General features: G+C 50.3%; 1 protein-coding gene across 26 annotated transcripts in view; it reads left to right on the top strand.

The window, feature by feature from the left end:
• The window catches only part of ZMYND8 (zinc finger MYND-type containing 8), a 125,058-nt gene extending 111,763 nt beyond the window's left edge, over positions 1–13,295 (top strand). For 17 of the 26 annotated variants that reach the window (XM_061437862.1, XM_061437857.1, XM_061437853.1 and 14 more), the window contains 6 exons: positions 2,045–2,123; positions 3,069–3,308; positions 4,675–4,832; positions 5,989–6,055; positions 9,630–9,713; positions 11,566–13,295. In XM_061437862.1, coding sequence (XP_061293846.1) covers positions 2,045–2,123; positions 3,069–3,308; positions 4,675–4,832; positions 5,989–6,055; positions 9,630–9,713; positions 11,566–11,705 — 768 coding nt within the window. In that variant the 3' untranslated portion in view covers positions 11,706–13,295. The remainder of the gene's footprint in view (positions 1–2,044; positions 2,124–3,068; positions 3,309–4,674; positions 4,833–5,988; positions 6,056–9,629; positions 9,714–11,565) is intronic. The other 9 variants (XM_061437863.1, XM_061437861.1, XM_061437859.1 and 6 more) reach the window with 1 other exon arrangement.
• The last annotated feature ends 888 nt before the right edge of the window (positions 13,296–14,183 follow it).

The raw sequence follows: 14,183 nt of genomic DNA, 5'->3' as shown, positions 1-14,183 counted from the left end.
TATTGACCCACTGGCGAAACCAGAAACCGGTTGTTTTGGCCCCATATAAAATTGGCTCCTTTGTCATCTCCTGAAGTTTGGACTTTTTTATTCAAGTGATCTTGGTGTTCAAGAGGTAGTATCCCAAACTTCCTCACTTTAGGTGATTACTTAGAGAATGGAGTGGTTAAAACATGGAAATATCCACTTCTGAAGTGACCACTTACTTATTTTTTTTTTTTTTTAAAGCCTCCCTGAATTTTCTTCCTAGGATAATGTCAGCGCAAGCCGGCTGCAAACGGGTCCCTTGGGGAAATGACAGGTGGCAGGACTTGTTGAGGTCATTGAAAGTCATGATGGAAAGTGACGAGAGCCTCACATGGAGCCACTGATGTGAGAGGGCAGGCAGAGTGAGGCCGGCACCTGGAAAAAGAGGGGAACATCTCCAGGAAGATGCTCTGATGGGCCTTAAACAGACCTGTGTGCTTCAGCTTTTTTTGTTTTTTTTTTGTGCCACACTGAGCCGCTTATAGGATCCTAGTTCCCTGACCAGGGATTGAACCTGTGACCTCTGCGTTGGGAGCGTGGAGTCTTAACCACTGGACTGCCAGGGAAGTTTCAAGAGAGCTGTGTGAATGTAAAGATTTCAGGGAGGTCCCAAGAAAAATCAGTGAATCTCTTTAGGTATTTTTGCTATATGACCGTCTTTATGATTATGCTGGGGTGTCAAACAACAAGGCCAAATGCTGTTTTTAGAAAAATCTCCTCTCCCTCACCCTGACCTGTCGTCATACTTCATTCCTTTTTGTTCGTTTAATTGATGTCAGGTTACCTGAAACCTTGGGTGTCTATAGATGTCAGATTATTCCAGATTTTAATGAGGTAATATACAGCCCCCTTCCACAATTAGAGGCAGCATTTCTGCAGTGATACAGTATGATTGTTTCCACTGTGTTGGAGGAATCAGAATTTCTCAGCCTTGAAGCTCCTGACGTCGGTGCCAGATGTTTCGCTCCGGTGGGGGCCGTCCTGTCCGTCCGGGATGTTGAACAGAATTCCCGGTCTCTACACTCTGGATGCCAGAAACAACCCAGAGTGTCTCCAGGCACTGCAGCGTCATAGACAGAGGAGGGGGGCAAAAGTCATCTCAGTTAAGAGCCATGGCGATGATTAAACACTGTCAGCAGCCTTGTGTCAATTCAGTTTTGGTTTGTATTTTCTTCTCTCCAGATGAATTTGGCCCCAAATATACTCCTCCTCCCCTCCACCCCAAATAGCCCATGGTTTCCAGAATGGTTAAGCTTTGGGATTTCAGGTGAATGATTATGGCCCCCACCCAAAACTTTAGGTCAGAAATAAAATAAAGCTGTTTTTAGGATGTTTTAGTTTTATTTTTTTAGGCCAAAGTCCTGCTCAAAGCTTTTATGTATAGTAAGTCTCTTAGGCGTGAACCTTCAAATTGGGAACTTTGAAAGATGTGAACGTTTGCGCGTCCAGCCACCTAAGTTAGCCCACGTGTCTGGCGCACGTTGTCACGTGCATACGCCCTCTGCAAGCGGTTGTGCTTTGTGTGCTTTACTCTGTGGAGTGCAGTATTACAGTACCTTTATCTCAAGCCCGGATGTCCAGAAGCCAGCGTAAAAGCGGCGGGATGGAGCTGGTACTGTACTATATAGCCATTGTGCAGTTGGTTGCTTAGGCTAACTTTGTTGGACTTACGAACAAATTGGGCTTATGCACGGGCTCTAGGAATGGAACTTGTTCGTATGTAGGAGACTCACTGTACTATTTATTTTGAAAATCTGGTCGTCTTTTTCTCTTTAATGGCTTTTCCCGGAGTATCTCTTAGAAAAGATGAATCACTTGTATTTGGTGTTTTGAAGCAGAATTTCTCATGAATTTGGATTAACTCACTGGCACCCATCTGGGGGAGGCCAGCAGAGACTAGGCTGCCCGCCCTCTGACTCTGCACGTGACATTAACCCATAGTGAGAGCTGGAGCTTCTGAGCCCTGTTGGCAGTAGGCACCCAGATGCGCTTTCTCAGTCTTTCTGTCCCCTTACAGATCCGCAGGCTGAGGATTGAGATAGAGAAACTCCAGTGGCTGCACCAGCAGGAGCTCTCGGAAATGAAACACAACTTGGGTAAGTGCTGCTGACCTGGTCTGCACTGATGAATGTTCTGGATAGGAACTTCTTACCGTGTCTAGAGTCGGGCCCAGATGTGAACTGGGTCAAAAGTAGGCCAGGGGGACGTACCACTCCTGGGGAGAACACAGCATCCTGGGGAGTCTGACCTGGAGAAACCAGGTATGGAGCAGGAGCTGGCGGGAACCCCCTTGCCTCACTTGCAGATACTGACATCAGCAACCAATTCATCCCAACAGCTGTGGTAGCTGCTCCTGCTTGGGAGCTCTGACCTGCTGTAACATTGAGAGACATCTCAGTAGCCTGAGCAGTTTGATAATTGTCCTGTCAGCCTAGTGATCAGCTCTGATGTCCTGTCTGGCAGATTAGATCCACTGCCACTGAACACATCAAGAAGGAAGTATATCCAAGTTGTAGCCCCAGCTCTGCCCATCTTAAAAGCTGTGTGCCTTAGTTTCCTCATCTGTGAAATGGGTATTATAGAGGTAGTCACCTCCGTAATAGTGAGGATTAAAAGAGTTCATATTTATAAAGTGTTTACAGCAGTGCCTACAGATCATAGGTGCTGTGTAAGTATTTTATAGAAAAAAAGCTTATATGAATGATAAATTTCAGAAGGAATTGAGTGAAAATTGTTCTGAGGATTTATGTGAGCACTTCCTGCAGAGTCACCACGGGGCCCCGTTATCAGTATCCTCAGGACCTGACATTCCTGATCACAAATAGTTCCTCAGGTCGGCTCGGTGGATGCCTATTTTACAGATGAGGACGTTGGAGCTCAGGGAGGCAGGGTGACTCTCTGCACTGGCTCACATGACCAGGACATCCCCGAGCCAGGGATTTGCAGCTGTTAGGATCCACCCTCTGACCTGCTGTGAATGAGCCCACGGCTCGGGATCGGGGAATGAAGTTGGCGTCCTCTCCCCTTCTCTCTCCTGGCAGAGCTGACCATGGCGGAGATGCGGCAGAGCCTAGAGCAGGAGCGGGACCGGCTCATTGCCGAGGTGAAGAAGCAACTGGAGCTGGAGAAGCAGCAGGCCGTGGATGAGACCAAGAAGAAGCAGTGGTGCGCCAACTGCAAGAAGGAGGCCATCTTCTACTGCTGCTGGAACACCAGCTACTGTGACTACCCCTGCCAGCAGGCCCACTGGCCCGAGCACATGAAGTCTTGTACCCAGTCAGGTAGGCCTTAGGAGCACCCCCTTGCCCAGGCTGTGGCGGACGGGCCCTTGGCCCCCGTGGACCACAGGACACTTGCCACGCTCACTCACTACAGGTGACTCCTGCACACAAGAGAGCAGGCAGACACATAGCCAAGTCTCCAGGCTCCGTTGCCTCCACCCTCTGGTTTCCTTGGCAGCGTTCCCTTGTGTGAATGGAGCTTATAATGACAGCCCAGATGACTTCAGTTTCCTGTGGCTTGCTGTGGTTCTCCACTGGGGGCAATATCTGTCTCTGCCCAAACCAAATGTGGGCATCCCTGGTGGCTCAGATGGTAAAGAATCTGCCTGCAATGCAGGAGACCTGGGTTCGATCCCTGGATTGAGAAGATCCCCTGGAGAATGAAATGGCAACTCACTCTAGTTTGCTTGCCTGGAGAATCCCACAGAGGAGCCTGGCAGGCTTCAGTTCATGGGGTCACAAAGAGTAGGACATGACTGAGTGACTAAGCAGACACACGCACAAATCAAATGCATCTTCTACCCCATTCTCCAATGCACAGGACAGCCCCCCACCATGGAGCCCATCCTGGACTGAAGGCTTTAAACAATCACCGGTTCTTATGTGAATGGCAAAGTGTTGGTTTGGAACTAATCTGTCTTTGAAATCTCTTTCTAATGCAGAGCAAGCAGATCCCAGGCCAGGAGACTCTAGCAGGAAACACCGTCTAGTTAGAACTTATTAATAATATTTATTAGTAATATTTTACAGTTAGCACTTATTTATGGCCAATATTAGATTTCTGTGTTTAGAAGTAGAAGTCTCCACTTCAAAGAATTTATTTAAATGCAAATAACATAAATAATATGACAAGGGACTGTGTCAGTGGACTGGCAAAGTTTTCAAAGGTGGTAGATGAATGACCCAAGTTTGAGAAGCTCTAGGCAGGGGTTGGTGAGCTTTTTTTATGAAGGTCCAGAGAATAAATGTTTTAGGATTTGTGGCCCATGGGGTCTGTCAGAACCTCTCAACTGTGCTGTTACAGGGTGAAAGCGAGTGCATGAGGTGAACACTGGTCTAAAATCAGAAATTATGAGTAATTGGAACAGCTGTACCAGGCTGTTTGCTTCATGAACATGCTTTTGTCTCCAGAATGACTTAATAAAACTTAAATCACAGACTCTGAAAAATGAACATATCATGCACAGTTTGGAATTCTTGCGTCTGGGAAGGCTCTGGTCCAGCTATTCTGGGCCGGCGCTGTGCCCTGGGCGGGGTTGGCTGGCATCTCTTAACACGTGGTGGTTTGCACGGAGCAGGGTTCCCTGCGGGCCTGGGCGCTACTACGCTTGGCTTATACATGGCTTCTGTCGCCCTTTGCCCTCAGCTACTGCTCCTCAGCCGGAAGCAGACCCTGAGGTGAACACAGAAACACTAACTAAGTCATCCCAGGGCGCCTCCTCCAGTACTCAGGCAGCCCCCGCGGAAAGCAGCGCCTCGAAAGAGAAGGAGACGCCAGCTGAGAAAAGCAAGGACGGTGGCTCGGTGAGTATCCATCCCACACGCCTCAGGGCCAAGCAGAATCTCAAACCTGCCCCGCTCCCACCGGCACGGCGAGTCCTGTGCTGTAGGAGGAGCTTGTCTGTCTTCAGGCTGCAGGTGGGGGCGAGAGGGTCTCTGCAGGGCTCCTCCTCTCCAGGTGTGTGTTGGGGGCAAGCATTGTCCGGTAGAACCTTCTGTGATGACGGCAGTGTTCTGTATCTCCTCTGCCCCTTGTGGGAGCCACCAGCCTCAGGTGGCTGTTGAGCACTTGAACTGTGGCCAGTGTGACCAAGAACCTGGATTTCAGATGTTAGTAAATTAATAACAACTAATTTAAATGCAATCGCCATGGCTGGCTGGTGGCTGCCGTATTGGACACAGAGGTTGCACCTCTTATTTTCCCAGGGCGTGGTATATGGATTGTATGCAGACATTATTGTAGATGACACGTTGGCCGTTTTTTACATTTGTAGTCATTATGGGTTTACTTCATGTGTATTAGGGAAAACATCAAGTCATCCCAGAAGTCAAACCTCTTTGATTTCATTGATAGTATTGCCTAGGAAGAGGTTATTGTGAAATAAAAGTGAGTCAATATAATACGGTGTAATATGTAGTCAGCCCTCAGTATCCGTGGATTTCTCATCTGCAGATGCAACCAGCCAAAATGCCATTCTGTGTTTGGTTGAATCCGTGAATGTGAAACCCTCGGATACAAAGGCGTGGTTATATTCATCCTTCTGGGCCATTTTATATAAGGAAATTGTGCATCCTTGGGTTTTAGTATCCTTGAGGGCTCCTGGAACCATTCCACCTTGGGTCCTGGGGGACGGCTGTACTTCCTTTTTGGGATAGGGCAGAAATCCGGAGAGGGGAGTAGGTCAGAGAGAGGGCAGTTGAGGAACAGTGTTCTTGACACTGAGGCTCTAGAGTGGAGTAAGGGGCCCCCCTAGGCCTGTGTCCAGGGAGACAGGGCAGAAAAGGGCACAGGGGTAGACCCAGCCCAGCTGACCTGGCCACCCCCCCGAGCACGCCAGGCAGGGGCCATGCAGGTGCTGGCGGGGCCGTGACGAGCAGCCCATGGATCCCGGGGCTCCCTGGGAGGGCTCCGTTGACCCCAGTGCCTTGCCTCCATCTCTCTCTCTCTCTGTATTTCTAGACCCTCGACCTCTCTGGCTCCAGGGAGACGCCCTCCTCCATTCTCTTAGGCTCCAACCAAGGCTCTGGTATGTTGCTCCCTGGTGGGTGAATGCTCTCATGTTCCACACGGGCAGAGGGGAGCCATGTCCTCAGGGAGAGCCTGAAGGGTTCAGGGCGGTGGTTTGCAAACTGGGTTTCCTTAGGGATTCTCGGGGGCGCCCTGGGCCGGTCAGCAGGGATGAGGGAGCGGCTGGGCAGGCGGCGTTGAGGCATTTCTCCAAGCGGAATGAAATTGAGTGAAACTGTCCCTGAGGTCCCAGCGCCCACATTCCGTGGAGGAGGGTACTTGAGCCTTCAGAGGAAAAAAACCATTTCTAGTAGATGATTCTTCTTTAGCAATCTTTCCTTTTGAGGGATAACCTGGCAGGCTGGCGCTAACTTTTCTGGTTCTCCTCTTCTGTGGAGTTTGTGCTGTTTTCTAGCCCAGTGGGTGTTTCCCCTACCCCCTCTCAAACCAGTTTTAGGGCCTTCCAAAAGAGTTCATCCTCGGTGAGAACCGTTCTGCTGCTTTCAGGGTCCTTCAGCTCCAGCCAGGGTCTTTTTCTCTTCTAGATCATTCTCTTCTGTTGAAAACCAAACTTTTTTTTTTTTCATTTCTGCGTATTGAGTACCTAGAGGAAGAAGTCATGTCCCTTGTTAGGGTGGCTGGAGGTTTCCCAGTGGCGCTGGAAGTGGGGTTTAGGTTCAGGGGACATGAAGTGGGGGTGGCATGAGCTGACTTCAGGGGCAATATGAACTGGGCATGGAATTATGATTGAGCCACCTGTCACTCACTCTCAGGTCTTGTGATTGCATTTTGAGGACACGTTGAGTTTGGAGCTGAGGTGTCTTCCTCATCCCTTCTTCTAGCTTCTCTTTTTAACCAAGGCAGAGCGGACTCGAGACCTCAGCAGCATGGCACCCGCCTAGAGCTTCCTGCTACAGTTTGGGTTTCATTATGTTGATTTGTAGAGTTGCCTGCTGTGTATGGCAGGTATTATGCGTTCCTGCTTTTGGCGGTGATAAAAGAGTTTCTGTTCAACTTAAGTGGAGAGTGAGTTTAGAAACATCAGCTGAGCCGTAAGTAGGAGGATTTTGGATGTGTCAGAGCTGCAGAGGTGGTTGGCATGGGGAAGGGTTCAAGTTGTGGGGAAAACACTGTTGCGGGCAGGGGGCGCTGTTGAGGTCTCGGAGCAGCCAAGTGGCAGCATCCATGTGGGAAGATTAACGGACCTTAGGAAGATCAGCGATGCTGTGGGGTATGGAGTCGGGTGGGACGAGAGGCTTCATGCAGGAAGGCGGTTGGGAGACGCAGCATCTCCCAGTTGTGAGGTGGATGAGGTGTTCCCTGGCCCAGGGGTTGATAGGCTTGCTGTAAAGAACCAGAGAGTAAAAGAGGTGAAGCTTCGAGGGCCACCCCGTCTTTATCAGAACTGCCGTCGTCGGATGGAAGCAGCCTCAGACAGCATGTAAACAGATGGGCCTGTGCTGCAGTGAGCTCGCGCTTGGAAGCCGGCGTTGGGCTGGATTGGGCCTGTGGGCGTCACTGGCTGACCCCCGGCCTGAAGCGCCCTGGTGTGCGAGGGAGTAGAAAGGGAGGCTCAAGTTGCTGGGGAGTTGGTGCGGAGGGTGGAGTAGGAAGAAGACCGTCCCAGGGAGTCTGATAACTAGAGGGGGAGGGAGGGAAAGGTCCCGAATTGTCAGCATTTTTTAGGGAGTGCTGCAGTGTTACTCTAGAGCAGGGGCAGAAGGAGCTGAACCAGAGGTCCCTGGAGGCTGGATCAGGACTGGCAGCTCACGGCTCCTCATTGCCCGCTGTTCGCGCTCCACAGCTGTCTGGCTGATGGGTTGTCGTCAAAGCAGACAGACCAGCTCATTTTCTGATTCCTCATACGTCTCCGGGCTTCTGTTAGTGCTTGCTTCTCGCTGACAGTGTAGAAAGAATTTGGAGAAAAGTGGGCTTTGCAAAAACATGGAGGTTCCTGTGCTCTTTATTGGCTTCTGGAACCTGGCTGTTTAAGATGAGGGTCTAGTCGGGAGGGAGAAAGGTTGAATAGGAGACAGGAGCTTCCTGGGGGTGGGCGTGGGCCTCTCCTGTTCACTTGTCTCTTCATTTTAAGATTTTAAAGCGACGCCTGCCTATCGAGTTGACTCTTAAACAACATAGGTTTGAACCCTGCAGGCCCATGTCTGTGTGGATTTTTTCCCCCATAATGAATACAGTTCTACACAGTCTGTAGCTGGTTGAATCTGTGGATGTGGATATGGAGGGCTGACCATGAGACTTAAGTATCCATGGAATCTGGTATCCATGGTGGGTCCTGGAATGGATCTGCTGTACCATCCCTGATACCAAGGGATGACTAGTCAGAGAAAATCGTACGGGGAAAAAAAATTCCTTGTCCCAGTTTTCATGGCTATCTTTTTGCATCTGGTACTTATTTGTAAATAACTTGTTTCCCTATATGTCTGTTTCTCGACTTTATCTAGACGTTGCTTGTTGACTTGTGGCTTTAGAAGATGAGCATCGGGGTCACTAATCACCTCTCTCCTCCCCTGTCTCCCAGACCACTCTGTCCCTGTTTGACGTGCTCTATGGGTTCCCTTGGTCCAATTCGGCACTTACTCCTTCGTCCTTGTTCTCCAGCTGGAGGAAGCAGTGTCCCTGGGCCCCTCTCTTCGTGCTCATCGCCTCCCTCACCTCTCCTCCACTGTCACATTCAGCCTTTCCCATCTTCCTGCTCTGACTTCCCCATCATCAAGGTGGAGAATGTGTGCATTCTCTTTAACTGCAGTTGGTCCTTCTCAGTTCCGGCTGTTGGCTCTCTTAAGGTTGACAGGTGATCATCTGTTTCCATCATTATGGTCGTGCTGTTCGTTGCAGAGTCAAATAGTACACTGTGAATACATTCCCATCTCTGTATAGCCACTTTTCCCTGGAGGTTTTTTCCTCCCCCCTGTATCGTATCTTCAGCGATTTCCCTGCCAGGTTCTTCACCATGACAGTTGTTTTATTGAGACACTTTTCCTGTCACACATTTCGGGCTCTTCCATCTCAGACAGTTATGTGTTGGTGTCCTGAGATTCAGAGTGGCCCGCTGAATCTCACCTGTGGCTCCTCCCTCAGTCCTTTTCACCACACACACCTCCATCGCCCTCTCTTTTCTGATCTGTCATCAGCCTTGGCAGTAGATTTGTGATTATACTTGCCGTAAATAATCTGGGTTCCTTGGGTGGAGCCATCCCACCTAAGTGTGGTGGGGCCGGCACCTTCCGTTTCCCTGGCTGAATTAAGCTCTTGGTAGAGCTAGTGGTTCTGAGAAAAATTTGCTGTCAGAATTCTGGGAGTTGATGGCTTCATGTGGTTGCTTTTCTGTCCTTGTATGCCGTATTTCCACCTGTATTCTCGTGCTGTGTCCAGTGATCCTGTTCATGGTTTTAATATGCATTTTTAAAAGCCTGAGTCTCCTGTGAATGCCTTGAGTTGGAAAATGGTGACATCGACCCAGCAGCCCCCCATGCTAAGACCAGTAGCCTGTTGATGAGCAGGAGAGCGAGCCCGTGGGGTTGGCGGACTCAGCTCTCTGCCAGACTCTGAGGGGGCCTGTGCTATCTCTCCAGTTAGCAACAGGTGCGACAAGCAACCTGCCTCTGCCCCAACCTCCACAGACCACCAGCCGCACCCCAACTACCCAGCCCAGAAGTGTAAGTATGAACCCGCCTCACGGCAGCCAGCGGGGAGCTTTTCCCAGCAGGCGGAGGGCTCGTCTTGTGTGTGTCCGTGTGTGTTTTCTCTGTGGGCGTGTCTTCTCCTGTTCTCCTGAGTGATGGGTCTTGGCTTTGCCTGGTTTCTTCCTCGTTGTGCCTCTGATGGCCATTGGAAACTGCAGTAGGAAACGAGAGAGCCAGGACAGATGGTCTGGCTTCTTTTTTTTTTTTTTGACCATGCTGTGCAGCTCATGGGATCTTAGTTCCCCAAGCAGGGATTGAACCTGTTACCCTTGGCAGTGAAAGCACCAAGTCCTAACCACTGAACTGCCAGGGAATTCCCCATCTGGCTTCTTGAAGGGGCTTCATCCTTGGTCTTTTCATGATGAGTTCTAGAGTCACAGGCTCTGCAGTGACCAGCTGAACCAGCCAGCACTCCCTGTCCTGTCAGCTCTGCAGTTCCTCAGGTGGCCAGCCTGGCTCTGGGATGCGGCTTCTGTGCTAAGAAAGCTAAGCCCTGCTGCCCAGCTGGACTCTGCCTTCAGCAGAGCTGGGGAGACTCCAGTGTGACTTGACTGCCTTGTAGTCAGAGTTCCCGTGTCGTGATGACCAGCTGCATCACTGACCTTGCAGAGGAACAACAGTGTAGGTGTCACGACTAGGGAAGAACGTGTAAGAAGAGGTGGATTCAAGGACCGTAAGAGAGCTGGACCCCGGACCCCAGCTCTGCCCACCACAGTAGTGCCCCCTTTGGGTCACAGATGCAAGTGACGAGGAAGCATTCCCTCCTGAGTGAATCCAGGGCTTGGGAGATCCGTATCACTGTCTTTGCTGCTTCTCTTCCAGAACCAGAGCTCAGGACCGCACACATGCCTCTATCACCCGGCGGTGATACGAGCGGTCACCCTTCTAGGCGGTGATCCGGTCCCTTGCTCCCTCACTCCGATTCTGTCTCTAAGCTTGACAGCCGACTTCTTTCAATCAAATATTTTCATCCCACCTCAAGAAGTTAAAAAAAGTGTTGTCCCAACCTGTCTGAACTTGGTAAATGATCTAGGATATGATGGGATCATCAGTGATGTGCTGGTGGGTCTCTCAGAGTCGACCATCCCGCTGAGCCTGCAGGCTGGACTGTCTCCCAGCTGGACAGACACCTCCTTTGGCTCTTCCTTCAGAGTCCTCACGTCTTACTCATCCTCGATGTAGCTCCTTACAACGCACATGTCCTTGAAGCTCCCTTAGGTCTCACTCTGGTTCTTGCATCCTTCAGTTGACCCTTAAGCTCGTCCTTACTGGGAGCCAGGTGGGCTTGACTATTAAGCCCAGGTGGGCTTAACCATTCTGGTCCTCACTCCTTTTCCTTTGGCTGGTTTAGGTGTAAGTCTGTTTTTTCAAGTTGCCTGTACAATGATTAAAGAAACCCCATTAACAGAAGTGAGTAGACTGAACGCCAAATTTCAGTGCCTTTTTTAGTGGCCAAGGTCCGACGCAGCGAGGACATGGGTACTTGGTGTCTGCTCATGCAGCAAGGGTGCCTGGTCCCAAGCGGCACACAACAAACATCTTCCTCGATAATTTAGTACCTTTTCCCCACTTGTCTTTATTTTCTCTGAGCATGATGCCCTCCTGTTTTTCCAACCAGCTCTTGTTAAATCCTTACAGACCCCCACCAAATACAGGGCAGTAAACGGTGGCAGGATTTTGCCCCTGTGTGTTGTGGGGAGTCGGGAGGGGAAGGTGGCTTCCTGGGGGACCAGGTGCAGATCACGTAGAAGGGGATGGTTGCCCTTGGCCAGGGGTGGGCAGGGATGCTAAAGCTCCGTTTCCCCTTGGCTTCCCCCCTCCCCAGACCATTCCCGGAGCAGTAAATCCAGTTGCTGGAGCGGCAGCGAGGAGAAGCGAGGATCGGCCCGCTCCGAGCACAACGCCGGTACCAGTTCGAAGAGCCTCATCCCGAAAGAGTCCCGCCTGGACACCTTCTGGGACTAGGGACACGCTGGGACACAGGCCGCCCGCCCCATGGAGGGAAACAACCCAGACGCCAGGGAAACCGGAAACCGCAAAGAAACGTGAGACCGGAAGACCGCCACCCTCAGCCTGGAGGATGCCAGCCATTCAGACTCGGCCTCTGCACCCGGCACGGAGGGCCGCCCACACTACGTCACGTCCGGCGATAGCCTTGACTGAGGACTGTTCCACCCACGTGAAACCTTTGCTTTAGATGTAAATAATGTACAATTTGTGGATGTCATCGAGCCTAGAGTACCTTCCCCTTTTTATATTTGTATTGACTTTAACTTATAAAAAGAGAGAGGAGGAAAAAACAATAAAAAACAGAAAACACACCCAACAACAAAAAGAAGGTTTGGATGCTGGAGAAAGGATGGTCATCCAGCCCGTCTGTCACAGGGTGCGGAGAGGGCGCGGGGCTCGCTTTGGGGCGCACAGCTCCTCCTCCTCTGATGCCCCGTGAGCCGTTTCCATTCGTATGTCAGTGCGCGGCACATTGGGATCAGGAATTTCCAGCACAGAATTCGGTGCTGCTGCGGACACATCCCATGCACCCATTGGCCCCTTTCAAATACTACGTTGTCATGTTACAAAAGGCAAGCTCTCTGGACCAGAAGGACACACGGAGGAGCTCGTTAATTGTATGTGATTTCCACGATGACTCTACTCCTATAAAAGGGAAAAAAGACAAAAAAAAAACCCCACACCCACATCCTTGTTTACAGAAGATTAACTAGAAACAAGCCCCGCTCAGCTCAGTTTGCAGAAGAGAGGACCGTAGAAAGCGTTCGAGTCAGAAGCTCCGAAACAGAGAGTTTTTCTTTGCTTTGTGTTTCCTTTAAAGACACTCACACCCGCTCGGTAAGAGATGGCTGTGCTTCACGGAAGTGAGAGGTCAAAGGCGAGACGCACGCGGAGAGGACATTTGCGTCTGAGATGAAGCATGTATGTAATATTTATGCGATGGCATTTTACGTTTTTACGTCAGCATGAAACAAAGGCAGTTTGAGGGGAAGCAGGAGGCCGCCGTGCTGTCGGTTACACTACGTATAATGTAGAACCATTTTGTATGTCGTGTAAAACAAGAAGCATTGAACAAAGCAAAAAGGCGATGTATGTATATGAGAAAAATTAATTGTACGATATCATTCCAGTACATTCTGTTGTACATCTTAGTCTCGTTTCCTTTCTCTTCATTGTTGATAAGAGGATGCGAACTGTACAGTTTCCAGCTAGTTACCCATATTAGAAAAGAAATAAAAAAGAGTCCTAGAAGAAAACAGGAAAGAACATTTGTCGATTGCAGTTGTCAAAAAAAAAAAACAACAAAAAAAAACCTAGCCTAGCTGGCCTTATTTGTGAAGCATAATTGCTTTTAGCATATGGAAGTATTTTTTCACATTTTCTTTGTATAAAATTTGTATTAAACTTAAATATCTTTTTTGATGATGGTGTTTCTTTGTGACTGAGCCAGTGGACTCACGCGGTATGCTCTCTTGGGTTCCCCCCACCCCTTAAGTTTTTCAGATTCTTCACCCTTTTTTTAATTAAACTGTTTTGGAAAAATGCCTTGGTCGTCCTCGAATTTGCGGTTTTCCCTTTGGTTGGGATGGCCATGTCAGATTTGGACCAAACACAGAGACAGGGCCACACAAGGTCAGGAGCCCCTCTCTCCACATTATAAATCACGGCCCCCACTGGGAGCTTTCCTGGGAAGTCCAGTTCTTGGGGATTTACTGACAGAGATGGAGACAGAAGGGAAATCCTGGGTCAGTCTTGGAAGAACACTTGGAGGGAGTGAATTTGTGTTTCTGTGGCCGGGATGGCAGCCTCCGCTATAAGGAGCTCTGTGGGCAACGTGTGACCTTGACTGCCCAGGCACACCCTGGTCATTTCGTCTTCATGCATCATGTAATTATTTTGGTTTTGTTTTTTTCAATCACTTAAACATGTGAACACGCCTCAGCTCATGGCTGGACAAGAGCAGGGCATGGTTTGGCCCCTCAGGCCATCCCTGGCCAGTGCTGTGAAAGGAACCGAATGGGACTGGTTTAGAGAGGACCGTACAAGAGCGTCTTTGTTCTTCTTCGTGGGTGTGGGAGCCTACCACGTGGAAGGTGACAGTGTGTGTCACAGCCCCAGTTGACGGATATTCAGGCGTGGCTGGCACACCTGCCTCGTGTGCAGGTCATGAGCCAGCTGAGGGGCCTGTGGGAGTCATCCCAGCTTACATCCAGGGCTCAGTGAGGGGCCAGGGAAGAGGGGGAGGACTTGGAGGCTCCAGACAGGGCAGTGGGGCCTTCTCTCTCTGACTTCAGTCTGAGTGGAGTGTTCTCAGGGCTCAGTTGCTGTGAGTCTAGGAATGAGGAGAGGAAGAACCCCATGTTGTCTGCCGTGGTTCTTGCCCCTGTCTCTGAGCGATGGCCGGGCGCAGGGCAGGATGGGTCCCCCTCCCCA

Source organism: Bos javanicus, chromosome 13 (assembly GCF_032452875.1).
Source record: "Bos javanicus breed banteng chromosome 13, ARS-OSU_banteng_1.0, whole genome shotgun sequence".
NCBI classification, from domain to species: Eukaryota; Metazoa; Chordata; class Mammalia; order Artiodactyla; family Bovidae; genus Bos; species Bos javanicus.
This window is presented reverse-complemented; position numbering and strand designations above follow the sequence as displayed.